At 35.3% G+C, this 19,701-nt stretch overlaps 1 protein-coding gene across 9 annotated transcripts in view; it reads left to right on the forward strand.

The window, feature by feature from the left end:
- PCNX1 (pecanex 1) overlaps positions 1–19,701 on the forward strand; it is a 224,864-nt gene that overhangs the window by 178,427 nt on the left and 26,736 nt on the right. For all 9 annotated transcript variants that reach the window (XM_077122888.1, XM_077122886.1, XM_077122884.1 and 6 more), the window contains 6 exons: positions 1,932–2,040; positions 2,793–2,922; positions 10,153–10,211; positions 11,915–12,130; positions 15,810–16,063; positions 18,536–18,766. In XM_077122888.1, the coding sequence (XP_076979003.1) occupies positions 1,932–2,040; positions 2,793–2,922; positions 10,153–10,211; positions 11,915–12,130; positions 15,810–16,063; positions 18,536–18,766 (999 nt within the window). The remainder of the gene's footprint in view (positions 1–1,931; positions 2,041–2,792; positions 2,923–10,152; positions 10,212–11,914; positions 12,131–15,809; positions 16,064–18,535; positions 18,767–19,701) is intronic.

Here is a 19,701-nt window from a genome sequence, read left to right on the forward strand (position 1 = left end):
AGCTGCCCAAGTAGAAAAAAAAATTATATATATTTATATATAATTTATGTAAACAAACAAACACAATGAAATACCAATTTTAAGGAAAGTTAGCCTGGTCAGCCACATTTGGGATGAATTGGGGAAGAAAGTTACTAAAAATACAAAATGCAGCTTAAAAGGTTGTGATAGTAATTCACACATGAGAGAGGGATAACAGGATGAAAACAGTAAAAATGGAAAACCTTAAATCTGAACAGGTTTTAGTGATAGTTTCAGTATTGAGGTAAATAGCTTCTAAAATATTTCTGTATTTGACTATTGCACTAATTTATATTTTTATCATTTATTTCCTTTTTTAATGAATATGGTGATAAACCAAAAGAGGAAGCCAGAGAGTTGACTGTAGAATTATTTGTATAAAGAAGTATGTGGTTTCCCACAAATTTAAATATTTGTATTTGTATTGCATATTAGATTTATTGGGAAAAAGTGAAAATTAAAATCAAATATAAATCGAACAATCCTTGAAATACAGATGTGACCTGTATCTTACATTAGAGTAGTTTGAATTTTCTTAATACTTTCATTTATTAAATTTTGGTTTTTTTAAACATATACATATGTCAGAACTTTTGTGTAGAGGTTTAGGATAGATACATCAGTGAACAAAATAGAAGTTTCTGCCCTTAAGAATTTACATTTTTATATAGTCACTAGACAGAATTTAACAGTGATAATAAGCAAGTAATATACAAGAAATCTCTTTAAGATATACTTATTATTCTACAACATTGTTTTAAAATATACCATCAATTTAATAACCTTTCAAGAAAAGTACTCTTAAAATACGTACAAATTCAATAAAGAAACAAATTAGTTTGAAAAAGTATACAAAAATCTTTTTACTAATCACTTATCCATGTAATTGCATATCATTTTCTTCTTCAGTATTACTGTTGAAATTTGCATACAGTCTTTTTCACTTCTAGAATCTGAAGTATTTTCTCAAACACTTCTTTTAAGCAGTTGTAATGGCATCATGATGGTTCACATGCTGCGTTTACTTACTGTCATCCTGATTACATTAGTACTGAGGATTACCAGCATAATTTTGAGTCACAGTCAAGAATATTGGAGTTCATTAGCATTTTCAAAGTGGTTGAAGTTGTGATTTCTTTTTTTTTCAATTGCAAATTTAATGGGTACATTTGTAAAATTTAAACAATTTTAAGATAATGAGTTATTTTTACCTGAATTGGTCAGAACTTTTTTGGCTTTTATGATTCTTTGATTTGTTTTAAGAGTTTAGGCCTTGTATTGCTTATCATGTCAGGCCATCTTGGCATGTTACTATGTTTCAGTGTTGAAGATATGTTCTACAACAATAGGAGATCCAAATTTAAATAAGATTTTAAAATGTGCATTGTGTTACCAATGACATTAACAATTTTGAGATATATAAACAAATGCTTAATATAGCTAACTTCATACAGGAACAGAAAGTTACAGTTGTATTGCAGCTTTGTCCTCTTCATGCTGCTTTCAAATCTCTTGACATTGCGTTTAAAACATACTCAGTTTCTACAGCACTGAAGTTTGGGGAAAATGGGCCTTAGAATAAATTTATATGTTACTTAATCTTTATAGACAGATTTTTTCAAGAACAATTATTTTGCTGATTCCTACCACTGTTTTTGCTCATGATAGTATGGCCAATAGAAGGCATAGAATTTTTTAAACATATGAAACACAAATACGTAATTTAGCCATCTGTCTTAAAACAAAATAGTGCAGTGTTTGGTACTTGATATATCTTTTCCTATTATGCAAATGGAAAATTATCTTAATGCCATTTCTGTACTAGGAAAAAAATAAATTTAGAGATCTTTCATTTTCTAGTTTAGACATCTGATAACTTTTTCACTGATTATTTTCCTTTCCTCCTACAGCTTTGGGAACTCCTTTATAAATTACAGTTTGTGTATACCTACATTGCACCATGGCAGATTACCTGGGGTTCTGCTTTCCATGCTTTTGCTCAGCCCTTTGCAGTGCCCCGTATCCTTCTAGTTAAAGTTTTATAAGACTGGGCAGTCATAACCTTGATGAGAATGTCGTTTTTAGGCATAACCTTTCATAGGCGTAGAAAATGGGTTATTGTAGGATAGATTATCAAAAATTCATAATCCTTTGAGTATGTACCTATACTGGTTTTCATTGTTTAACGTATTAAAATTGGACACCATAGATTATCTGAACATGAGGAAAGTATTAAATTTGTAATGCTGATTTTGAAATTATATGTTTGTACATGTGAATATTAAAATCTAGGAATTGTCAATGTTTTTAGATTTTTAAATATGAATGAAGATACAAAACTTTTTTTCATGATCATATGATTGCAGTTTGATTTATCTCCAAAATGTTCTATTCTCATCATTTCTTAAAAGTACTTTCTAAAGAAGAATAAAGGCTAATGGCCTCATGGATATTGAACCTCAGACTTACAATAAAACTGAATTTTAGTTTCAGTATTATGGAAAATTAAACCCGACATCTCTACGTAAGATTGGTGTATAAGTTCTGACAAATACATATTAGCAAATATTTATTTGCATACCTTCAGTTATTGTACCTTCCTGATTGTGTCTTTCCACTTGTTCCCCCTAATGCAATCCAGTGACACCCTCTTCTTTATTCCTTTGGCGAATCTCATTTTAATAATTATTGTAATCTAAATGTGTTTGTGAGATAAAATTGTGTCTCTGTTCTGACATGGACGTTGCATTCCTTAACCAGTTTTCCCTTAGACTCAGCCATGTTGTTTATTCAGGCTGCTGTATCGGCCTTCTTTTCTACCCCACTAAATCCCTTCCTGGGAAGTGCAATATTCATCACTTCATATGTTCGACCTGTGAAATTCTGGGAGAGAGACTATAAGTGAGTAAAATAAAATATTTGAAAGTCAGTTTATCTTTTTTACTAGGAAAAACTGTGATAGCATTACTATTAGAAGTTATTCATGATTCATAATTTGCTAAGATGTTTATTTTTGCTGATAATTTATATTCTTTCAAAATTTGAAAATTAAATCAAAGTAGAAAAGTTGGGAAATTACTTTATTTTCTGCATTTTTTTTTCCTAGGTAAGATTTTTTTTAAAGTTATAGTTAAATATACTCATTTCTCTTTTTATCCTATTTCGTACAGTTATTCAATATTTATAATACTTGAGTGGCATTATTTTTACATTTTTTTCTTCGATTTCTCACCTAATGAAAGAGAGCTGAATTCTTTTGTCTGCATTGGTATTCGCTCTGTTGCAATGTGTTGTTTTGCAGTGTGTTGAAGTTTTGTGAAGATCAGCTTCACACAGATAGGTAGTTGGAGAAGACAGAAGTATTTTAATAGTCTTTTTAGATAATTGTGGATATTCTTTGATACTTCACTAGAACTCAACAAATGTGTTTTTTTTTTTGAGTTAGTTGTAGTGTGGACTCTAAAGCCATATCCACAAACTTTTGGTCTGTATTACATCACAATCTACTCCTCTCTCTTGTACTTTGAATGGATATACATATTTTCTAACATCATTTATTGGCCATTTGGAAAATCATTGATTAATTGAGTAAAAGAAAAAACCAAATGTCGATACATTTCATTATGTGATATTTTAAAATAATGTATTCATTAATATTACCACCAATCTCAAAACAAAAGTCTTTTGAATATTGAGAAGCTATCAAACTCGTGTTGGTGGGTGCAGATTTTTCAAAATTTCAACTTTTGCTTCAAAGCTTGAATTTTTATCATTGGTAAAAGATATTGGCGGTTGTTTTCCTTCAAATGACAGGTTCACTTTCTTCGATTTTGAGAAATGTCTGTCAGATACCCAAATCCAAATAATTACAGTTTATCCATCAGCTATTCCAGTAAAAATGGTGTTCCATGAAAAAAAAAAAACCCCAGATAATTCAGATTGCGACTCGAACAATTGCACAAATGCTTTTCCTGAAGACAACCATCATATGTAGCAGAAATGCTTTACATGTATATTCTCATTTTGCCATATAAAATTTTAAAAGGCCTGTACTAAGGGCTCAGGATTTAATAGAATTAATAATTTTTATGCATCATTAAGGATAGTTTAAGTAAACTTTAATTTAAAAAATCTTTTAAAATTCTGAATGTGTGGCAGTATGACTAGCACAGTTTGGTGCCACTGCCTTGATTTATGCTAAGAAATCAGCACTTTAACCAACTATTGCTTTTACGTCATCAGTGCAGTTGGCAACACATGAGGAAGGGCAAATAACAGCATAATATTATTACAGAAATAGTTTTGACCTAGAAAATTCTCTGAAAAGTATTGACTCTCTGCCACAAGATCTATGGGCCACATTTTGGGAATCATAATTCTAAAGAACACTGTACCACTGGACGTTAATTGATTAACCTTCCCCTTTGTTCTAGTTTGCTAGCTGCCGGAATGCAACACACCAGAGACGGATTGGCTTTTAATAAAAGGGGATTTATTTTTGTTGGTTCTTCAGAGGAAAGGCAGCTAACTTTCCACTGAGGCTCTTTTCTTACGTGGAAGGCACAGGATGGTCTCTGCTGGTCTTCTCTCCAGGCCCCTGGGTTCCAACAACTTTCCCCGGGGTGACTTCTCCAAAGGCCTGGGCTGAGCTGCAAGTGCTGAGATGAGGAATGCTGAGCTGCTAGGCTGTGCTACATTGCGTTCTCTCATTTAAGCACAAGCCAATTAAGTTAAACGTCACTCATTGCAGCAGACACGCCTCCTAGCCAACTGCAGATGTAATTAGCAACAGATGAGATTCACCTACCATTGGCTCATGTCCACAGCAACAGAACTAGGTGCTTTCACCTGGCCAAGTTGACAACTGAATCTAACTACCACACCCTTGCAAAGAACATTTCATGTACTGTGAATTTTTTATTTCTTTGTCCTGCCTTATTGCTCTAGCTAGAACTTATAGCACAATGTTGAATAATAGTGGTGACAGTGGGCATCCTTGTCTCATTCCTGATCTTAGGGGAAAGCTTTCAGTCTCTCTCCATTGAGTATGATGCTGGCTCTTGGTTTTTCATATATTTCCTTTATCATATTGAGGTGGTTACCTTTGATTCCTATCTTTTGGAGTGTTTTTATCAGAAAAGGATGTTGAGTTTTGTCGAATGCTTTTTCAGCATTGGAGATGATCATGTGATTTTTTTTCCCCTTTCAGTTGGTTAATGTGCTGTATTGCATTAATTGGTTTTCTTGTGTCGAACCTTGTTTTCTTATGTTGCATCCTTGCATTCCTGGTATAAAACCCACTTGGTCATGATATATTATTCTTGTAATGTGTTGTTGGATTCAATTTGCTAATGTTTTGTTGAGAATTTTTGCATCTATGTTCATTAGGGAAATTGGCCTGTAGTTTTCCTTTCTTATCGCTTCTTTACCCAGTTTTGGTATTAAAATGATATTAGCTTCATAAAATGCATTAGGTAGAGTTTGTTTTTCTCAGTTTTTTGAAAAAGTTTGAACAGGATTGGTGTTATTTCTTTTTGGAATGTTTGAAGAAATTCCCCTGTGAAACCATTTGGCCCTGGGTTTTTCTTTGCAGGAAGATTTTTGATGACTGATTGAATCTCTTCACTTGTGATTGATTTGTTGAGATGTTCTATTTCTTCCTGAGTCAGTTTGTAACTTGTTTGTGTGTTTCCAGGAATTTGTCCATTTCGTCTGAGTTGTCTAGTCTGTTGGCATATAGTTGTTCATAGTATCCTCTTATGATTTCTTTTATTTCTTCAGGGTCTGTGGTTAGGCATTCCTTCTCATTTCTGATTTTGTTTATTTGCATCTTCTCTCTTTTTTTCTTTGTCAGTCTTACTAGTGGCCCATCAATTTTATTGATTTTCTCAAAAAACCAACTTTTGGTTTTATTGAATCTTACTATTGTTCTTTGTTCTCCCGTTATTTAACTCTGCTTTAATCTTTGTTATTTCTATTCTTCTATTTGTTTTGGGGTTAGTTTGCTGTTCTTTCTCAAGTTCCTCCAGGTGAACAGTTAAGTCCTTGAGTTTTGCTCTTTCTTGTTTTTATAATAGGCATTTAGAACAATAAATTTCAGTCAGCACAGCTCTTGCTGCTCCCCTAGGTTCTTATAACTTGCATTCTTCTTTTCATTTGTCTCCAGATAGCTACTGATTTCTCTAGCAATTTCTTCTTTGACCCACTGGTTGATTAAGAGTTTGTTATTTAATCTCCGTATATTTGTGAATGTTCTCACTCATTCTTTGACAGTTTTTGAGATCTAGCTTCATTCCATTGTGATCAGAGAAAGTGCTTTGAATAATTTCAATGTTTTTAAATTTATAAAGACCTGTTTTGTGCCCCAGCATGTGATCCATCCTGGAGAATGTTCCATGAGCACTAGAGAAGAATGTATACCCTTGTATTTTGGAGTGCAGTGACCTGTATATGTCTTAAGTCAATTCATCTATCAAGTTGTTTAATTTCTCTTTCCTTGTTGATCTTCTGTCTGGTTGTTCTGTCTATAGAAGAGAGTGGTGTATTGAAGGCTCCTACTTTTATTATTGAAACATCTATCGCTCCCTTCAGTTTTGCCAATGTCTGTCTCATGTACTTTGGAGCTCCTTGAATGGGAGCATAAACATTTATGAGTGTTATATCTTCTTTTTGATATTTGAATTCTTTTTGAATTCTTGGTGAATTGCCTGTTTAATTAATATGTAGTTGTTCTTCCTTGTGTTTTATGATGTCTTTACATTTAAAGTCTTTTTTGTCCTATATTCATATAGCTACTCCTGCTTTCTTTTGGTTACAACTTGCATGGAAAATCTTTTTCCATCCTTTCACTTTCAGTCTATTTGTATCCTTGTGTCTAAGATGTGTCTCTTGTAAGCAGCACATAGCTGGATTATGTTTCTTAATCCATTCTGCCAATCTGTATCTTTTAATTGGTAAGTTTAGTCCATTAACATCAAAGGTATTACTGAAATGGTGTTTCCTAAATCCACCATCTTATCCTTTTAATTATATTTGTCAGATCTATATATTCTTTTCCCTCTTTCCTTTTTATCCTTTAAGTTAACCCTTCCTGATACTCTTCAATTCTGTGCCCTCCTCCAGACCTCCCTCTCCTGTCTTTTTTTTTTTTTTCCAACTGGCAGAACTCCCTTTACTGTTTCTTGTAGAGCCAGTCTCTTGTTGACGCATTTTTCAGGATTTGTTTGTCTGTGAAAATTTTAATCTCCCCCTCAGTTCTAAAGGACAATTTGGTGGGGTACAGAATTCTTGGCTGGAAGTCTTTCTCATTCAGGATCTTAAATATATCAATCCATTGCCTTCTTTCCTCTGTGATGCTAGTTGGGTAGTCTGAACTCAGTCTTATTTGATTTCCCTTGTATGTAGAAGATTTTTTTTCTCTTCCCGCTCTCAGAATTTTCTGCTTCTCTTCAACATTTGACAGACTGGTTAGTATGTGTCTTGGGGAAGGCCTATTTGGAGTTCATTGGGCTTCTTTGACTTGTGTATTTATGTCCTTTATAAGGGTTGGAAGTTATCCCCCATTATATCCTGACCTACTCTTCCTAGCCATTTACTCCTCTCTTCTCCTTCTGGGACACCAGTGATTCTTATATTTGTGTGCTCTGTTTTGTCTATCATTTCCCTGAGCTCCAGTTCAAGTATTTCCATCTTTTTTGCCATTTGCTGTTTTCAGTGTTTGAAATCAATTATCCTGTTCTCTAGTTTGCTTAATCTTTTCTTCTGTCTCTTCAAATCTGATGTTGTGTGTCTCTAGTATGTTTTTATTTGGTCAATAGTCTTTAATCTCTGTGTTATTAATTCTTTTAAATTCCTCTTTATGCTCTTCTACCAACTCTTGATCTCCTTTATGTCATTAGCCATCCCACTTACTTTGTTCAGTAGAGTTATATGAACATCCTTGATTAGTTGTTTCGATGTCTGTCTCCTCTGGTATTTTTAATTTGGTCATTAGGCTGGGCTATATCTGTCTGCATTGTGATATGCTTAGTGATGTTCTCTTGTTTACATCGCATGTAAATATCTTGATTGATTTACTTTGGGAGTAAATCTAAAGCCGTATATTTGTGGGTTGGATGTGTGGCAGGATGCAGGGACGGGGTGGGACACAACAGGATGGTAATGTGTTGCAGCGCGGGTATAGGCGCAGGTTGAAGATGTTGTACTGGTGCTTATGAATGTGGGTGCCCAATGGCCAAGAAGGATGTAGCTGTGCAGGTGTACAGCTCTGGTGGGGCATAGCCCTGGTGTGCGCTGGTCTAGGGTGCAGGAGCCTTTTGCACTTGCACAGAGCTATGACAGCAGGTTGGTGTTACGCCTGCATGGACTATGGGCAGATGTGACCCAGCTGTGTGCAGGTCAGCACTTTTTCAGTGCTGGGGGTTCTGACAGAGGGTAGTACACATGCACAGGTTTAGGAGTGCTATAAACTGATTTTCCCAGAGCTGAAGGGCATATCAGAAGCCACGCACGTGCGCGGGTCTAGGAGTGCCAAAAACTGATGTTTCCAGAGCTGAGGGGCATGACTTGCGCCAAGCACACGCACAGGTCTAGGAGTGTGGTAAATTGATGCGCAGAGCTCCGTGGGGGCAGGGGATGAGGCTGTGTGACAGTATGGGTGGGGGCAGGTGTAGCCTGGGTGTGGAGGCAAGCGCCTGCAGTCTCTATGAGCTGCCAGCAGCCTGCAGGGAACAGGGAACAGTACTGCTCATGAGGGGCGCAGGAAATATGGATTGGGCTGCACTTGCAGTGGGGGTATGAGGCTGCATTTGCAGTAGAGGTGTGGGACAGGTATGTGTGCTTGGGGTTCATGGGGTGGGGGCACTTGGAACGTGGGTTGTGGGGGTAGGTGATCGGGTTCAGATTCATGGGGGTGGAGGTGTGGGGCGAGTCACAGGTTGGACGTCGTGGGGCTGCGCTGGTGAGGGTAGCACTTTCAAGGAACACGGCTTGGCTCACTTTCTAGTCGGAATCTCCCCATCCGTGCACTCCTGTGGGCTCCGGGCTTTCGCTTTAGGCTCCAGTTCTCTGCTTCCTCATCTTTTGCAACCAGGGCCACCCTGTGTGCTGCGGAAGACTTTCCCAGGTCATTTGCACTCTTGAATTGCCATCTCAGTCCCCCTCGCGTCCCTTCTCTAAATTTTCCTTGGAGCAGGGCTGAGCTAGATCGACCTTATTCCACCATCTTCCTGGAACTCTAGTGTCTCAGTTTCTTATGCACTGTGAATTTTTAAGAACAGTCTATAATATACATATTTTCATCCTGATCAGTTTTTTTTTTCCCACAGTACACTCATTAATGCTTTTCTACACACTGTTAAAACACCAGTTAGGAAAAAATTATGTTTTGCGTTGTGATAGTAGAGTCAAAAAGACCCTGCCTCTAAAATAGTGCTATAGAGAATTTTATCATGATACTAATCATAGATTTTCTTAGAGATTTTCAAAAATTATATTATGAAATAATATTATTTCATCTATATTCTTACTCATCCTTAATTATTAAAAATTTCTAAAGTGGAAAAAAGCTATTAAGTGTACAGAATTTTTAATGAGTTTATACTTAAATGTTTGAAAAGAATAAAGGTGAGGTTAACTCATCGGGATTATAAGTAATAGTGCTGTATTATAGGTGACTTTGAAAGGGGTGTTTAGAGTCACGTATGTCACTGACTAACACTATATATATAAATAAGTTCTTGTATGAACTAGTACAAATGTACACCATTTATACAAAGAGTTAATAGTAGAATGGCATATGGGAGGAAATTACCAATTGCAAGCTGTGGACTACAGTTAACAGTAATACTTGAGAATATCATCAGGAGTAACAAGTGTACCATACTAATCTAATATGGGGGATGGGTAATGGGTATGGGATGTTTGGAGTTTTCTTTTTTGTGTGTCTATCTGATATTTTTCTTTTTGGAGCAATGAAAATGGCCTAAAATTGAGTGTGAGATGATTGTATAACAAAGTGACAATACTGTGAGACATTGTATATACCTTGCATGAATGTATAGTATGTGAATATATCTTAAAATCTACAGATTCAAAAAAGTTACTAAAAATGATTTATTCTGTCACCTTCAGCACAAAACGAGTGGATCATTCAAATACCAGATTGGCTTCCCAGCTTGATAGAAATCCAGGTAATAGCTTTATTTGTGAGTAAAGAGGCAAATCTAAGAGGCAAATATATGTATTTCACTCCTCACTTGTTGGGAATCCTCTGTGGGTTCCAAATATAAAATAAATCCTTTTTTTTTTTTAATGAAATTGCTTTGCTTTGCTTCAGACATGGGTACATGGATGAGAATGTGTACAGATTTATATACCCATCTTTTATACGATGCATTTTAAGAATGCTGAAAGGAATAAAAAATACCTTTCAAAACCTGTTCATGCTAGGTTAAAAAGTAGAACACAGTTAAAATAATATTAGTCCAGGTATATTGAAGGTTATACAGTCAGAGTGATAGACATTTGCCTTCTCTGAATGTTTAGGTAATTATAAATTAAATTACATTTAGTGTATTTTATGTAAAGATGTTACCTAGGGAGTCTAAATAGCACATGAGATAGGGCTTTGGTGAATGGCATATTTGTGGTGTTTCCCTCATCTAAGATCTGGTTCTTAATTTCGTCACTTGGAAAACATCGTTTTGTAATCTGCACAGAGACTGAATCTCACCATCCAACCATAAGGATTAATGTAGCTATCAGAATTCCACTTTATTAATTTTCTAAAAGAAATGTAGCCCTCAAATAGACTGGAATATTTGTATGCATTTGATATACAAATTCTATTAAGTGGTCTCTGTCCACCTGAAATCAAATTATAATCAGATTTGTTCATAGCTATAAAATTGGAGCAATGAGAACTAGTTATTTTATCTTAATGACTATTACCATCATGTTCTAATCAATAAAAGAACCATCTTAGCTCTAATATGTGCGTGTAAGGGGTTTGGATTCTCTTGCTGCTGATAATGTTATCTTGCATAACAACAACAACAACAACAAAAATCATCTCCTGAATTAGTTTACACACTTCTGTGATGAACATACAAAGAATTTGATACATTAATTTTTTTTGCCTTTATAGCCTATTGTTTTTCTTTCATTATGTTATTGTATAGTTAGACCGAGTTTAAAATAATTATTAAGCTTTAAATGAATAGCTTGCTTTCTCCAGTGTTATCCTTTAGACATCCATTTAGAGATTGTTGCTTTGGATGGGTTACTTCTAAAGATGGTCATTAAATTTATTGAGCCATGTTTTATATCCTCATTTTTTCTTTAAAAAATTAACACTAACATCAAAATTTCTAGGTTCTCTATTGCTATCTCTGTTTATATAATTCATTTCTATTAAGCTAATATTATCCATTTGTATCTATATACAGGTTTTCTGACTGACCAACTAATTCCCTGCATCTTGAGTGTCTTGTTTGTTCAAATCTTTTATTATTTTACTGATTCCTTTACTAGTTTTGTGTTTGCTTCATTCTGAATTTCTTTTTCATTTCTCTTGTGTGATTTTAATATAAGGCATATTTCTTTGAATGGTGATAGAAAAGATCATAGATTGTTAGAGGTGGAAAACACTTTAGATTTTATCTAATGCAGTTCCTATACTTTGTGAATGAGAACTGAAGATGAAACTTTTTCCATTATCCTATTTTCATTTTTATATGGGAATTATAAAGGGATAAGAGTATTATTTTCCCTGTCAAAATATATGGATATAATCCTACCTGGAAGTTTTAATATTTTTAAAAATCTTATTTGTCGATAGGTGAAATATGTACATTTAATGTTTGTTTGTTTTTTAATCCCTCTTTTTATAAAGGATCAGATGACAACAATCTGAATTCCATCTTTTATGAACATTTAACTAGATCCCTACAGCACAGTCTGTGTGGTGATTTGCTACTAGGACGGTGGGGAAACTACAGTACGGGGGACTGCTTCATTCTTGCCTCTGACTACCTCAATGCATTAGTTCACCTTATAGAGATAGGAAATGGTCTGGTCACTTTCCAGCTGCGGGGACTTGAATTCAGAGGTAAGATACTTGTTTACCTTTGATTTTATTTCTAAAATGAATTCCTGTGACATTTAACTTTTATATGTATATATCTCAAATAAAAAGTTGTCATAAAATTGGATCCTTAGCATTGTGGCATTTTGAAATCAGGAAACTTGTTACAGAACAGTTAGATTTTCTTAGAGAAGGATACTTTTTGTGGTGTGCTATTATATTTACAGGTGGTGCTGTTGGTCTGTAATTGACTTGTTTTCCTAGTGATGTTGGATTTTTCTTATTCTGTACTTGCTCTCTTTCCAGTCCATTTTATGACCAGTTGCATATATTTATTAGTTGGCTGGCAGCATAGGAATACTGTATTTTTGTGTTGAGGCATATTAATGTTCATATAAATGTGATCTCTTTGTCCTCAACATTTTTTTAATGAGGCAAAATTAGCAAAACATAAAAATATACATTTTAAAGTGAACAAATCAGTGGCATCTAGTACATCCACAATGCTGTGCAGCCTCTAACTCTATCTAGTTCTAAAACATTACCCCAAAATAAAACCCTGTACCCACTAAATAGTTACCATTCCTCTTTCTCCCCATACTCAATAATTTTCTGTACTCACAAATGAAACTCTTTCTACACGGAAAATTATGCATTCACAAACATATCAACTTGATGTTATTGACTGCTGTAAGTTGAATATTTTGTAAGCACAAATAGAAACTTATTTTATAGGAATTGAAAAAAGTCCTGTTACTGCTTTGGGAACGTTTGGACTTGAGTTTTTAGAGAAAGCTTCTAAAGTATATTTTGATCCATTGTAACAAGTTCCTTGGTTGGAAATAGGAAACAGAAAAACATTTAAATAGAAAGAAAATCAAACCAGACAGACCCTTATCCTGTAACTTTATTTTTACCCTGGTGTTGAATCAGAAGCTCTGTGCCTCAGGTATTTCTCTAGAATTTACTCCATTCACTGGAAATTAGAACCTATGCAACACTCTAATGCAATAAATATTGATGTTTGTTATTATTTATATTGTATTTGTGTTCCATTCATTCTCTCTCATGGATTTTATGGATCCCTATTCTTGTTTTATGGATTTCTTGTTTCAGGCTCTCCTAGGACCTTATTTCCATCTCTTCTAAAGTTTTAACCCTATTCTATTCAACTCTAATCCAACTGGATTCATCCAAGAGGCAGCATACACTTAACACAACATGCCTACCACTGCAAGACTTTTTAAATTTTTGGTCACTGAAGATTTCACGCTTGCTCTTTAATTTTAATTTAATTTTTCACAAGTGTATGTGTGGGTGACTATTTTACCTAGCGTCCTATGTGTGTGAAATGAAAAGGGGGCCTCATCTGCTCATTTTGGTCAGAAGTCTTTAAGTCAGAAATTGATCCAAATTCTCTCTCTCTCCCAATTTTCATGTCTGATACCGAATAGATTCAGATACTTTTGGATAAATCTCTTGCTACCCAAACGCTCATGATTTTCCAGTCAAAACTCAAATTGATTTGGAAATACGGTACCCATTAATGTCTGAAATCATGCCATATTTAGATAGTGAGGTATACCTGTAATTCATTACTTGGCCCTGGTGATTTTTCTTAAAAATGCATATTGGATTGTGTCACGCCCATCCTTAAAATTTTCAGTGGCTTCCCCCGGCATTTAAAATGAAATCAAACCTATTAGCATGTCCTATAACACTGCATGATCTGGCCTTTGCCAAAGTCTCCAGCCTCACTTTATACTAACCCCCTCACTCACTCACTCATTCACTCACCCTCTAGCCACAGTATCCTTCCTCCAGTTTCTTAGACGTGCTAAAATTCTCTACTAAGGCCTCCTTGTTGCCTTTCCCTTTGTCCCGTACCATCCACCCTTTCTTTTCCCATCAGTTTTCACCTGGCTAATTCTTTATATATCTTTAGGTTTGGGCCTGAATATCACTTCCTCCGAGAAGCCTTTTCTGACTACCACCTCCCACATGATTATCTCACATCTTATCCTGTTTTACTTCCTTAGCATTTAGCATAATTTGTAACTTGCATCTATCATTGTTTATTTGTTTAAATTATTTATTTAATTTTTTTCCACTATGAAGTGGCTGAAAACTGTAACTAATCTAGAAAACGATAATAGTTCCTCATAGATACACTGGAATTCCTTAATCCCTTTCCAGTCTCAAAATTATTTATTCAGTTATTAATATTAATCCCTATACTTATTGTTTACTTAATTTTCTAAACAAAATATATGGCTAGGAAAACAAAATATTCCTTAGAATCTAGTGTGGTAATTTGGTTACTTTAATTAGTTAAGCACATTCATTTTATTCTACTACTCTGATAAAGGTCCTTGTTTTGTCTCTCCTGAGTAAACATCAGAACTCCCAAATTTCCTCTTGCCACATTTTTTCTATATATGACACTAATAAAGTGATCTGCACAAATAAAACACTCATTATATTCTTACCTCTATTTTAAAAACTTTGAATTCCCAGAAAGAATGGCAGTATAGGAACATACTTACACTGACCAAAATGAATAAAATGAGTTAATAAATAAAACCTAAGGAATAGTCCAACTTCATACCACAATGAAAAGAGAAAAGACTCAGGAAATTTCTTCTAGAAATTGGGTAATTCTTCTGCCTTTTAATCTGTTTTAGCATTTGGATAAACAAGGGAAATTTCTCAAGGCTTTTTACAAAACCAGGGTAATACTGATATCCAAATATGACTAAGCTGTCATAAAAATTTCTATAGTTTTAATTTCACTTGTGACTATAGATAGAAAAATTCTCAGAACCTGGGATAAGCAGAAACCAGCAGTGTTTTTTTTTAAGTACCCTTCACCAATTCAACCCATTTTTCTTTTTAAAATAATTTAAGTATTAGAAAGCAAATAATTGATGCTGAGTTTCAGCTCATTCTAGGGTGTTTCTCAATCCGTTGATGCTGAGTCTCAGCTCATTCTAGGATTTCTGTCCCACATTGCCAGGAAGGTTCACACCCCTGGGAGTCATGTCCCACGTAGACAGGGGGAGGGTGTTGAGATTGCTTGTTGTGTTGGCTGGAGAGAGAGTTTTATTATGTATTAATGAAACTAAATGAAATTATAATGAAACTAAATGAAATTATAATGAATGGTGACAGTTTAGCACATCAAAAGAAACAGTATGTATATAATATTTTTGCTTACAGCATGAACATGATACTGGTAAATAAAGCTCAGGTTCTTTTGCATTTTGCATGTCTATCTGCATTTCCCGTGTGCTAGAGATAATTCAGTTCTTTCACCATTCTTTTCTTGAATTAAGTCAAACATTCATGAGATATTTTACCTTTACTCATTCTTTAATTTAATACAGATGTATTTGTAAACCCAAATTGAAAGTTTGGGAATCAGTAGTCAAAATTAAACATATTTCTCTACTGCATAGATTCTCAGAACATTTAATGTGCTAAATTGTGATTCTGCAGGAGATTAATAGATAGTATACTTTGTTTCTGAAGCTTCTTGCAAATTGTTGAACAGGTCAATCACATACTTTCTGTTGCTATAAAAGATGTCTTTTTTTCCTAAATCTCTTGTGTCTTTAGAAGCATTCATTTTCCACTTCATTTTTTCTCCTTCATTTTTAATGATCTTCCTCTTTCTCTCCTTCTCTGCTTTTGTTTTTATAAGGGACTTACTGTCAACAACGGGAGGTGGAAGCCATTACCGAGGGTGTAGAGGAAGATGAAGGATTTTGCTGCTGTGAACCTGGCCATATTCCTCATGTGCTTTCATTTAATGCTGCATTTAGCCAGCGCTGGTTAGCTTGGGAAGTGATAGTCACTAAGTATATTCTGGAGGGTTATAGTATCACTGACAATAGTGCTGCTTCTATGCTTCAAGTCTTTGATCTTCGGAAAGTACTCACCACGTACTACGTTAAGGTAAGGGTATGGTGCTTGCTTAGACCTTTTGATAATTGGAGGTTCTTCCTGGGAAAGATACATTTTATTTTTCTAAATAATAATGATTCAAATTACCTGGTCCAGAAAATAATAGTGATTCAAATTACCTGGTATCCAGAACAGTTGGAAAAATATACCTCTGAAGGTCTTGGTGTTTTCTTTCTTTAGTGGAGCTCATCCCATTTGTTCAGTAGTACAGTAGCTACCATGTGTAGTTTATATGTTCCAGACACTATGCAAAGTACTACACACACACATGCACAGACTATCTTAATTTCTTAGGGCTGCTGTAACAAGTTTATCACAAACTTGATGGCTAAAACAATATATTTTATTGTCTCTCAATTCTAGAGCCCAGAAGTCTCAAAATCAAGGTGCCATGCTCCATCTAAAGCCTATAGGGGAGAAATCTTCCTTGACTCTTTTAGTTTCTTTTGTTTGCCAGCAATCCTTGGTATTCCTTGGCTTGTAGATGCACCAACCTTTGTCTCCACATGGCCTTTTCCCCTGTGTCTGTCTATCTGGATCTCTGTCCGAATTCCTTCTTTTAAGGACCTGAGTCATATTGGATTAGGGCCCCCTCTAATCCAGTTTGTCCTTACGTTAACTAATTGCGTCTCCAAAGACCCTATTTCCGTATGAGCTCACAATCACAGAACTGGTGGTTAGGACTTGGGCATGTCTTTTTAGGGGACACAGTCCAACCCATAAGACTGTGTGCATGTATCTTACTTAATCCTCTGAAGGGATATTCCTTCCTTGATTTACAAATAAACAACTTATAAATCAAAAGTTAACGTGCCGCAGATCTTCTAACTAGCAAATGGAGCATCAGAGATTTAAAGTTCAGACTTGTTTGACTACTGAGCACTTCCTGTCAACCACGTGCTGTACACTGCTGTCAACAAACTGAATAATAGTATCGGAAAATTTGGAGGCGTTCCAAGGCAACTCTCAGGTTCAGTAATTCTCTAGAAGGGCTCAGAACACATCAAAGCCATTATACTCACAGTTACCATTGATCACAGTGAAAGGATTTAAATTAAAATCAGTCAAGGGCATAGAGTAAGGTCCAGGAGATACCAAGGGGTGGAGCGAACAGTCATCTTCTCCTAGTGGAATAGGGCAAATAGCATCTTTTCAGAAATGATGGGTGACAATACTCGTGGAGTATTGCCAACCAGGGAAGCTTGACTGAGCCTCAATATCCAGAATTTTTACTAGGGCTCTGTCCTGTAGATATGGTTAATTGCCTATGTGGGGCCGACCATAGTTTCCAGCCCTTTCAGGTTCAAGCCCACCATAATTCACGTTATTAACGTAAACTATCTGACATGACCCAAAGTCCCCAGGTAAACAAGGACACTCTCATCAGGCAAGACATCTTAGGGCTTAGTGATTACTTCCCAGGATTGGAGGGTATAGGCCAAACCTCTCTCTGGGCAAAGTTAATCCTTAATGGCACAGGTGTCCTAAGGAATATTTTAGCCAAAGTTTTTATAGAAATACAGAATGGCTATGCTTTGGGGGACTTCTGGGTCAAACCACTATTTTTTTTTTTTTTTTTTTTTTTTTTTTTTTTTTAAAGGAAAGACAGAGAGAAGGAAGGAAGGATAGAAGGAAGGAAGGAAGGAAGAAAGGGAAACATTTTTAAACATTTTCTTGTTTTATTGTATTTTGTTTTTCCGTTTTTTGTTACATGGGCTGGGGCCGGGAATCGAACCGAGGTCCTCCGGCATAGCAGGCAAGCACTTTGCCCGCTGAGCCACCGCGGCCCGCCCCAAACCACTATTTTTAACAGGGAAATGTGTGCTAAGCTTTAATGACCCATGTCTGAATTTTCCATATCTTGCATTGTTAACTCTATATAGCACCTTATTTTTCCTTCTGGAAGTGAAACTTCAGTCTTCCATTTAATGTTCAATTAAACCCAGTCTCAGGAAGTTAAAGAGGTTGATGTTATAACGTGTTTTACATGTGCGTGCATGTTTGTGTATGTGTAGCATTTTCTTTTCTCTAGTTCTAAATATGTACATTTTATTACCTTATCATCAGCTATATTTCTATAACCTGATCTAGGATCACAAAATGGTTTAATAGCTTGCTATGAGACATTTCTTAATAGATACACAAATGGTAAAGTTTTTTCAGCTAGCTTAAAATATCCTAAATTCAGAAGCTCTAAAATCACTATACCACTTTTATTTTGAAGTGGCCCTGTTGGATTTATGCTTGTGATTTTGAAATATGAAATTTTTTTTTCCATCCAGTGAGGACAGGGGTATATTATTATAGCACTCTTAAAATGTATGCATACAATGCTGAGCTAGAATAAAATATTTCGTGTCATGCTTTAAGTAGAAATAGGCTGAATTTTTTCACTGATGAATTTAAGTTAATTCAAATTGTGATTTAACCTGAATTGTTAAAAAAAACCTTTTTTCTTATTAGGGTATCATTTATTATGTTACAACCTCCTCTAAATTGGAAGAATGGCTAGCTAATGAGACAATGCAGGAAGGACTTCGTCTGTGTGCAGATCGAAATTATGTTGATGTGGACCCAACCTTTAACCCAAACATTGACGAAGACTATGATCATCGGCTAGCAGGCATATCCAGGGAGAGCTTCTGTGTGATTTACCTCAGTTGGATAGAGTACTGCTCTTCCCGAAGAGCAAAGGTAGGAATAGTCGATTTCATTTGTAACTCTGGAGCCAAGCTTTTCTAAAGATGGAAGGAATATTCTGTTAGTTACTGTGAGGTCAGTTTTTCTAGACCTTCTCTTTCTGACCTTTTTATAAGATAACCTGTCTGATTCATTATGGTTGGGCCAAACCAGCTCCGCTAAAATCAGGTTAAGTAAAGTGCCCTCTCTTGTTCTTTAATTTGTTGGGTCCTAAATTTACTGTTCAAATATGCAAATTCAGGTAACGTAAAGCACCTTCTTAAAGACCAGATTTTAGAGAGCCCATCTAGACTTAAGGATAGTTTAATACTTTTATCCCAAATCCCAAGTCTAGACCATTGCTGTCCAGTAGAACTTCCTGCAGTAATGGAAATGCCACTAACTACTTGTTGCTATTAATCAGTTGAAATGTGGCTAGTGCTTCTAAGGAAACTGAATTTTTAACTTTATTTAATTTTAGTTAATTTTAATTTAATGGTCACATGTATCTAGTGGCTTCCGTATCAGACAGTGTAGGTCTAGATCATTGACTTTGATGTGTTATTATGAATAAAAATGACCTAGGAACTTGTAAGAATGCAGATTTCTGTGCCTTGCCTCAAAGATTCTGGATTCAGCAGGTCTAGGCTGGGGCTCTAAAATCTTTATCACCTTGGGTGATTTTTATTCAAATAGTTCCACATTTTGAATAACACTGGTGTATAACTGATCTTATCCTAAAGATAAGATGAGTAATAGACTCTGCTATACTACTCTTCCTTCTAAGTTTGGTGGTGCTCATTGTATCATTGGTCCCTGACTAGACTGCATGTAAGATAGTCACAACACTAAGGCCTACATTTACAGAAGTTAATCCCACTTCCCATCCACTTGCTTTGCAAGCAGCACTATTGTGTAATTGAACCACCAGCATCCCTGTGTCAGAAATC

This window comes from Tamandua tetradactyla, chromosome 12, assembly GCF_023851605.1.
Source record: "Tamandua tetradactyla isolate mTamTet1 chromosome 12, mTamTet1.pri, whole genome shotgun sequence".
NCBI classification, from domain to species: domain Eukaryota; kingdom Metazoa; phylum Chordata; class Mammalia; order Pilosa; family Myrmecophagidae; genus Tamandua; species Tamandua tetradactyla.